The 10,103-nt window shown below is 34.0% G+C and overlaps 1 protein-coding gene across 4 annotated transcripts in view; it reads left to right on the top strand.

The window, feature by feature from the left end:
* cltcl1 (clathrin, heavy chain-like 1) overlaps positions 1-7,950 on the top strand; it is a 49,939-nt gene extending 41,989 nt beyond the window's left edge. For 2 of the 4 annotated variants that reach the window (XM_016243479.1, XM_016243478.1), the window contains 5 exons: positions 678-848; positions 1,834-2,055; positions 3,287-3,313; positions 5,503-5,578; positions 7,592-7,950. In XM_016243479.1, the coding sequence (XP_016098965.1) occupies positions 678-848; positions 1,834-2,055; positions 3,287-3,313; positions 5,503-5,578; positions 7,592-7,698 (603 nt within the window). In that variant the 3' untranslated portion in view covers positions 7,699-7,950. The remainder of the gene's footprint in view (positions 1-677; positions 849-1,833; positions 2,056-3,286; positions 3,314-5,502; positions 5,579-7,591) is intronic. The other 2 variants (XM_016243481.1, XM_016243480.1) reach the window with 1 other exon arrangement.
* Positions 7,951-10,103: the final 2,153 nt, after the last annotated feature.

Below are 10,103 nucleotides of genomic sequence, written 5' to 3'. Positions count from 1 at the left end.
GCGCACACACTCACTCTCCCTCACTCACACGCACACACTCACTCACACGCACACACTCACTCACACGCACACACTCACACGCACTCACACTCACGCACACACACTCACTCACTCACTCACACACACACACACACACTCACTCACTCACTCACACACTCACTCACACACACGCACACACTCACTCACACTCACACACTCACACGCACTCACACTCACGCACACACACTCACTCACTCACTCACACACACACACACACACTCACTCACTCACTCACACACTCACTCACACACACGCACACACTCACTCACACTCACACACTCACACGCACTCACACTCACGCACACACACTCACTCACTCACTCACACACACACACACACACTCACTCACTCACTCACACACTCACTCACACACACGCACACACTCACTCACACTCACACACGCACACACTCACTCACTCACACACTCACTCGCACACACTCACTCGCACACACTCACACACGCACACTCACACACACACTCACACGCACACACTCACACGCACACACTCACTCACATGCACACACTCACTCACACACACACACACACTCTCTCACACACACACACACACACACACACAGAGCTTCAGTGAGAGTAAGATCACGGGATCTGAAGTGTCTCTCTTCATCGTCCCGCTCAGGGTCTGCGTGCCTCCATCGATGCATACGATAACTTGGACTCGATCGGTTTGGCTCAGAGGCTCGAGACACACGAGCTCATCGAGTTCAGACGCATCGCTGCGTATCTCTACAAGAGCAACCAGCGCTGGGCTCAGAGCATCCAGCTCTGCAAGAAAGACAAACTCTACAAGGTACAAACACAGAGACGCATCACTGCCAACCTGTTGATGTTTGTTCCTATATATATTTGTATAGTTGTATTTATTTATTTATTTTTACACATTTATATATTTTTAATTATACATATTTATTTATTTTAATAGAGCATATTAATGCTGCAAGACTAATAGTTTTTATTATTTATTTGAGTATTTTTAATTGTTTATTTGCTTTAGTATTTTGTGCTTTATTAAGTTATTGATTTTTTTAATTAATAATTTTCATTAATAAATTTTTTTTTAAATGAATAATTTAATTAATAATAAAAAATACTTTTTAAACCTTCTTTTTACTGTTTATATAGAGGAATGATTCACCCAAAAATGAAAATTCTGTCTTTTTAATACTTAAAAAAAAAATTTAATTCAGATTTTCAGTAAAAATATCTAATTAATTTACTGACTATTTTTCACACTTTTTTGCTACCGTGTCTGTAAAGGAATAATTCACACAAAAATGAAAATTCTGTCTTCGTTACTTCATTTATTTAAAGAAAATGTGCATTTATTGTTTGTTTGTTTGTTTTAAAGTTAACTTTCTTTAAAAAATGTGCAGATAATTTAGTGACTGTTTTCAATTAATATAATGTTTTCAATGAATACAATTCTGTCTTTAATTAATAGATGTTTTTAAATATATTTTTATTAAAAATGTGCATTTACTATTTTTTTTTATTCCTTATTAATTATTTGTAATTAAAAATTGGAAGCAAATTTTGTGACTATTTATTTTTTCCCCTTAATTTCTTAATGAATTTTAATAAAAAATGTGCAAGTACTTTAGTGACTATTTTCCACCTTTTTTTGCTGCTTTGTTTGCTGAGAAATAATGGTCATTTACTTCCTCATGTTGTTTCAAATCTCTGGCATTATTTCTTTCTTTTGTACTTCCTGTCAAACTAAAAGCAGAGCAGAATCAGGCTAAAGGCACTCATTCTCCCGTCTGTCTGTGTGTCAGGATGCGATGCAGTTCTCCGCTGAGTCTCAGGACGGAGCTCAGGCTCAGGATCTCCTGCGCTGGTTTGTTGAGGAGGGGAAGTGCGAGTGTTTCGCCGCGTGTCTCTTCAGCTCCTATGATCTTCTGGCTCCTGACCTGGTCTTAGAGCTGGCCTGGAGACACGGCCTCGTGGACTTCGCCATGCCGTACTTCATTCAGGTGACGAGGGAGTACCTGAGCAAGGTGCGTACGAAAGCATCTCAAGCATGTGCTGCTCATCATAAAGCGCTCATACTCTTTAAATGAAAGTCCACTTTTTACACATTACTCACAGTTTCTTACACCAAATGACCTTTTTCCTTCACCTATCAGGCCCTTAGTATAAATGTTGCTATTGGATGTATTTGATTTTTAGATAAACACTTACTCCATATACAGGAACAAATAATAATTCACATAAATAATTGAAATAATGGAAATTGAACGTTCCACCTTGTTTATAAACAAATGATTTACCTAGAAATTAAAATTCTGTCATTATTAAAAATAACATATCATTTTATTTATGTAAAAGTCTTTTTATTTTAATTAATTTTTTGTTTAATTAATAAATTTTTTCTTTATTTTTTATTCTATTCTATATTTTTATTTGGCATTTTATTAATGTTTAAAGGAATGATTCACACAAAAATAATAAAAAAAAAAATGTGCAATCAATTTAGTGACTATTTATTTATATATTTATTTATTTTATTTTTTTAAATCAGTTGATTTTGTGACCATTTTCCAGCCTCTTTTTGCTTCAGTATCTTTAAAGGAATAATTCACCAAAAAATGAAATAAAATCTACATATATTAATACATTTGTTTCGTTGAAACTGTGAACATTTGGCATGTTCTCCTCTTATACTAAGTGAAATAATAGTGTCTTTTTCTTGTGGTGTTTAGGAGTAATAAGTAGACCATATTAATAATGTGTTGATGAATTTGTTACCGCAAAGAAAACACTTGTTAACATTAGTAAACTACATTAGAAGTAACAATGAAAAATACCTATTATACTAAGCATTTATTAATCTTAGTTAATGTTAATTTCAACATTTACTAATACATTATAGTTGTATCTGTTAATATTATTTAATAGAGTTAACATGAACTAACAGTTGTATTTTTATTAACTATATTTTTAAGAATGATTGTTTTGGACAATCTGTTTATAACAACTAGAGTGTTTTCTAGTTTATTAGTTGTGATTAGTTTAGATATATCTGTTCAGGTTTAATTCAGTCATCCTGAATGAGATTCATAATGTTTTAGTGCCTGATGAATATTGTTCTGATTGCATAAATGAAATGAGATCATCTGCTAGAGTAGATATAATAGCTGTAGTGTAGTGAACTCATTTTTGAGAGTAAGTCTGAGCTCTGTAAATGGTCCAGAATGCTAAAGCTGATCTGAGTTTGGTCCTCTACAGGTGGATGAGTTATCCCGACAGGTGAAGGTCTGTCTGTCTCTGTATTAGACATTAGCGCATGTAGAGTACAGATTCATAACCGGTTTCTGAATTGTTTGCTTGATTACCCACAGTGCACTGCTCTGTAGCTGTATTACGCCTGTTTGTTTGCTTGTGTGAGTGCGTCTTTGAGAACATAAAAGGAAACTAATTATTTTTATTATTAGGGGAATTATTGAGATGTGAAGAGGTTCGCTGGAGTCGAGCGTCAGTCCTCATATGAACCGAAAACATTTATGACTGCCTTCTCAAACTAAATTAGTATTCTTTAATATTCGTCCTGTAAGTCCTGCAGGTGTCAGGTGCTCATTACACATGCAGTACATCAGTCTGACCTGCAGAGGGCAGCAAAAACACTCTTACGCTAAACTCTGTAATGCCTAACATGAAATATATATATAAATATGTATGTATGTATATATATATATATATATATATTTTTTTTTTTAATGGGACATACATTTAACCTTTAGACAAAATCATAAAAAAAAACAATAATAATAAAATGAAAATAAAATTTTGCACATGATCTTATGTTGAGTGTCATATTTAATACATCAGGCTTTTATGGCTCATATAGTCTGATATAGTGAGAAAACAGCTCATTTATATTCAGAGACTGAAACTGAGCAAAAATATGTAATTTGCTGCAGATGCTGATATTTATATGGACAAAAAGTGAGGAAAATCTGGTGTTTGTCATGTAAAAAAAAAAATTTACATTTACATTTAGTCATTTAGCAGACGCTTTTATCCAAAGCGACTTACAAATGAGGACAATAAAAGTAAATAAATAATAAATAAAAAATTAATATATTTTTATATGTTCCGTTTTCATTTTAATTTCAGTAAAAGTTTTAGTGTTTTTGTTGTTTTTATTATTTTTTAATATGTTTATCATTTTTATTTCAGTTCTTGTTATTTTAGTACATCTATTTAAACTAAATGAAAATGAGAAATGTTGCTTAGCTGAAATCAAATAAGCTTTTTTAATATTTATTTTATTTCAGTTATCGTTTATTTTGTCAATTTGATCATTTTAACATATTAAGTCAGATGCTGCTGTTTATCACTATTTCAGATAAATTAGTCTTTTCTATTCAATAGTTATAGTTAGTGTAAATTTTAGTGCCTGATAAATATTGTTCAGATTGCATAAATTAAATTATATAATCTGATAGAGTAGATATAATAGCCTCAGTGTAGTTAACTTTTTGTAATAAGTTAATAAACAAACAACAACAAAAAAATATATATACATACAATACATTTGATAAATATATAAAATATGTAATATTATATTATACATTTTTATTTATATATATATATATACACACACATACATAATTGATTTTATATATATATATATATATATATATATATATATATAATACATATTCTAATCTAATCTATTATATATATATATGTGTGTGTGTGAGTGACCATATGGTTTGTTAGGATAGGACAATATTTGGCTGAGATACAACTATTTGAAAATCTGGAATCTGAGGGTGCAAAAAAATCTAAATATTGAGAAATATTATTTAAATATTTAAAGTTGTCCAAATAAAGTTTTTAGCAATGCATATTACTAACCAAATGTTAAGTTTTGATATATTTACAGTAGGATATTGACTAAATATCTTCATGGAACATGATCTTTACCTAATATCCTTAAAATCAATGATTTTGGCCCATTCAATGTTTTTTTTGCCTATTGCCAAAAATATACCCCAGCGACTTAAGACTGCTTTTGTGCTGCAGGGTCACATATAGTATAGTTTTAGGTTTAGATTTACATTTAGTTTTAGTTAACTAAACCTGCACAAAGAAACACTGGTCAAGCCAAATAATAGTTCAGTAGTCTCACTGTAGGTGCTAGCATTTCACATATTCTAATAAATGTATAAATAATAAATAAAATGTGAGATCTTGCATTGTGGTTTTCTAAGTGGCAAGTCATATTTCTATAACGCTTCGAGACAGTCATTGATGTTGTAAGGAATAGTTCAGTGAATGTGAGTGTATGTTGGCATGTGATGTGTGACTACTGTGCATTTGCATGATGCTGCTGTAGAGAGCCGTCAGAGGAGGACTTGAGGAGTGTGTGAAGCGGCGTTTGGATGAAAGGATGCAGCGTGACACTTTGACAGTGATGACCTCTGCGTCTCTTACAGGTGGATAAACTGCAGGAGGCTGAGGACAAGAGAGCGGCTGAAGAGCAGACTCCTGAAGCCTCCTCCATCGTCTACGGTACGTTCATCATCAGCTCTTTCCTGCACTTTACTACTAAATCAGTCTTTTCTAATTCCTGATCAATGCAAACATGCATCAGAGACCAGCTTGTCAACTGGTTTAACTTTTGTTATGAAGTGCAGCATCAGAGCAATATTTTACAACTTGTAACCATTCAGTGAAAGCCAGGTTATGATGTTTCTGACGTTTATATACGGTATAATGCATTATAAAATTATTTTGAATGCATTAATTATGCCTTGTAATGCAGCTTATAATGCATTGTAAGATCTCATGAATAATTGTAACCACATTTGTGTTACATTATAATACTTATTTTATCATTAAAACACAACCCATTTCAGATGTAACAAGGAATGCATTTAAACTTTGGTTATTATTAATGAAACAATATAATGCATTATAATGTACAGTGGTGGCCAAAATGCTTAGAACACTAGTATTTTCAGCAGCTAAAAAATGGTTTTAAGTCAGTCATTTCTATATTTTGCTGTAGTGTGTCAGTAGGAAATATAAAATATAATATAAATAGCAATATAAAAATGCTGTCAAATGAGGATGCGGTCAATGCCATAAATAGATTTTCTTTAGCAGTTTACTTCTATTAACTAAATTAAATCAACATTTGGTGTGAGCATCCTTTGTGTTTAAAGCAGCTTTTGCCCCTGTGAGTTTCTCAGGAGCTTTCTTGAAGCATCTCGGATGCTTACTATATAAATATGTATTTAGCTGCTTACAGCTGATTGCTCTGTGACAAGAAACATGATGAAATGACATGCAGCTTCAATAATTCCAGTTTAAATACATTATAATTTGAGAAACTTCTCCAACCTGTGAGCCCGGACAATTATTTTATTCTTATCCATAGCTAAAGATTTCCAGCTTTTCCGAACCATATTCTTTTTTTCTCTCTCTCTTTTTCTTTGTGTTTGCTCCTCTACATGTGGTTAAAAGCTTCAAAAATAGTAGTACAGTATCCCATCCAGTAGTTTGTCATTCCCTGTTTGCTCCCGTACAGCTCTTTCTGATCTGTAATTGTTACTCGACAGAAACCGCTGTGAAATCCTGCCCAGATACTGAGTGCTTGTGATGCAGTTTCAATCACAGATCATTCTCTGCTCGAAAGTTAAACGCTCCGGTTCATGAATGTGACGAGTGTTAGGAAAAGTTACTTTTAAAAGTAATGCATTACAATATTGTGTTACTCCATAAAAAAGTAACTAATTACATTACTTAGTTACTTTTTATGGAAAGTAAAGTGTTTTGTTACTTTTGCGTTACTTTTTAAATCTGGGCAAGGCTTGCTTGTTTGTTTATAATATGAAAAGTTCTATTTTTTGCAAATGTAAACGCCCTTTCACACCAAAAAGTGTAATGAATAAACCTCAGGCTGAAGGAAAAGTAAATTCACGACTGTACAGTAGAACGCAGAAGAAATAGCAATAAAAAAAGAACAAATTTGAGTTTATCTCGAGTAATTTTTGCTTATGGTTGAATTGGATCATCAAAGGTCAGCAGCAAAGACACTGGCTAATAAAATGGGATTAAATATATAAAGGATATTTCTCTTATTTAACAGATTTAATTATTGCAGGTTTGCGTCACGTTCTGAGTTGCATTTTACTGTTTTTATTCATTTTGAGGAATACTAAATCTATGAGATGTGAGATGAATTAATGCATGTTCACATTTATTCTCGAACTAAAGTAACATCTCACTCCCGATTTCTCTCAACATGGAGACAGGAGAGCTTTCAGTCAATAAACGGGAAAAAAGTAACTGGCCTTACTTATTTGACAGATATTTTCTTGTAAATTATAAAGGTAATGTGTTACTTTACTAGTTACTTGAGAAAAAGTAGTCTGATTACGTAACTTGCGTTACTTGTAATGCATTACCCCCAACACTGAACATGTGTTTGTGTGTGTACATGTGTACGTGTGTGTGTTTGTGTGTATGTGTGTGCGTGTATGTGTGTGCGTGTGTGTGTGTGTTTTTTTGTTGATGCAGGTCAACAGCTGACTCTGAGCGGCAGTCAGACACCCGTCACTCCTCAGACGGGTTTCACAGCTTATGGTTTCACTCCTCCGGTGTACGGCTTCAACCTTCAGCCTTGAATTTTACCGCTAGGAATTCTGGGAAATGTGTGCCTGTGCTGCATTCAGGAAGCATGACAAAGCATCTCTGCAATCAAGCGAACATCCAGCGCTCCTTACATACGTGTGTTGTGTTCACCACACAACAAGCTGCTCGTTAACTTATGTTTCATTTGAAATTGATCAGATCGCACTGATGACGAGAGGAAAGACTCTAGACCCAAACAACAACGCTCTTAAAAATAAAAGTGCTTCACGATGCCATAGAAGAACCTTTTTTGTTTAAATGGTTGCATAAAGAACCTTTAACATCTGTTTGTGGCGAAAGAAGGTTCTTCAGATTATAAAAAGGTAAGAGATGGTTCTTTAAAGAACCTTTGACTGAATGCTTCTTTGTGGAACCAAAAAGGGTTCTTCTGTGGCATCGCTTGAAGAACCTTTTAAGCAGCTTTATTTTTAAGAGTGTAGTGTAGTTAGGGAGAATGGTACGATATTTGTAGCGACAGACTCATTTCTTGGTTCTTTTGTCCATTCTTATCTGTTTTAAATAATTTGATTCTGCAAGTATTAACTTTTTGTTTACATTTCAGGCGGTACTAAATTTCAGTTTTACAATGTGAAGATCAACCGGACGTCTGTTTATTTAACGCTAGGTCGATGTAGCTGTTAAATTGCGCATGATTATTGAGGCTTTTTCTGGTGCTGTTCATCATCTGTATTACTGCAAGCCATATGCACTGTCTATAGTGTAATGTTGTAGTCAAAAGAGACATTATTTTTAGGAAAACAATATGCATAAAATACAAGAAGTGATTGGGTTTCTCAGTGTGTAGCGGCTCCTTAGACTGAAGAGTCAAATACACAGACAGAGAATAAAGTTTACATGTGCTGTTCAGTGTGTCTCACGTTGTTCCTGTTTAATGTGGGTTTTGTGGGTTTTTCCTGCATGTTCATGTCTGGGTTCTTGCTCAATTTTTAACAAAACTTAGTGTAGCAGAGAGATCACTGATAAAAGTACATTTGGGATTAGTTTTGTTTTCAGTATCACTCTAGTGGCAGAGTTACAATGCATTCAGTGATTAGGTTTCTAAAAAGTAATTTTATATTCCTAATTTTATATTCCCTAGTATAGTGATGGAATCAGAATATGTTTTTCTACAATACTTCAAAGAAACTATGTCCCAACAAATCTATAATCCAAAAAACTATGGTAGCACTGTAGTACGTCTAAAAAAACCACGGTGTTACCATGTTTTTTCTTTTAGTTAAATTTAGTGCATAATATACAGTAACGGTAATAAAAAAAAACAACAACAATAAAAGCTAATTCTGATTCAGTAGCTCCTTTAGATTGATTACACTAGAGTTTTGACAGATTATTTATTTTCATGTAACGTTGATGTATGGAGACCCAAACCTGCAAAAATTAAAGGCACAATATGTAAGATTTTTTTATTAAAATATCCAAAAACCACTAGAACAGTGTTATATATTTTGATGACTTGTGTACTTACATTATCCCAAATGTTTTGAAGAAAGTTTAAATCCAGAGAAATAAGCAATTTTAACTAGTGACACAGACCGTTTCCAATCGCTGTCTCATTTAGAAGGGTGCGCCCTCCGGAGGTCGCATTCGAAGGCTGCATACGTCATCGAGGCTGTCTCATTTCAGAAAAGCAAGTAGGACACTCCGAATGCGACCTTTTACAGGAATTCGGAGGATGCATGAGGTGTATCCTTCGCTGCTACAGATAACCCACAATTCTTTGCGTTGCCGTAAACAACCGTTGTAAATTTGAAAAATGCCGGCGCTGGCAGATGTACACACAAGCAGCAGATTTGGTGTTTACAACTTACCTTAAATCGCCTCGGTAAAAACGGATAAACTTTGTTTTTAATACTGTGAGTTTCTCAGGAGCTTTCTTGAAGCATCTCGGATGCTTACTATATAAATATGTATTTAGCTGCTTACAGCTGATTGCTCTGTGACAAGAAACATGATGAAATGACATGCAGCTTCAATAATTCCAGTTTAAATACATTATAATTTGAGAAACTTCTCCAACCTGTGAGCCCGGACAATTATTTTATTCTTATCCATAGCTAAAGATTTCCAGCTTTTCCGAACCATATTCTTTTTTTCTCTCTCTCTTTTTCTTTGTGTTTGCTCCTCTACATGTGGTTAAAAGCTTCAAAAATAGTAGTACAGTATCCCATCCAGTAGTTTGTCATTCCCTGTTTGCTCCCGTACAGCTCTTTCTGATCTGTAATTGTTACTCGACAGAAACCGCTGTGAAATCCTGCCCAGATACTGAGTGCTTGTGATGCAGTTTCAATCACAGATCATTCTCTGCTCGAAAGTTAAACGCTCCGGTTCATGAATGTGACGAGTGTTAGGAAAAGTTACTTTTAAAAGTAATGCATTA

The sequence above is a fragment of the Sinocyclocheilus grahami genome, unplaced genomic scaffold, assembly GCF_001515645.1.
Source record: "Sinocyclocheilus grahami isolate Dianchi unplaced genomic scaffold, SAMN03320097.WGS_v1.1 scaffold692.1, whole genome shotgun sequence".
NCBI lineage: Eukaryota > Metazoa > Chordata > Actinopteri > Cypriniformes > Cyprinidae > Sinocyclocheilus > Sinocyclocheilus grahami.
The sequence above is the reverse complement of the archived record's forward strand: the minus strand, read 5'-3'. Positions and strand labels throughout refer to the sequence as shown.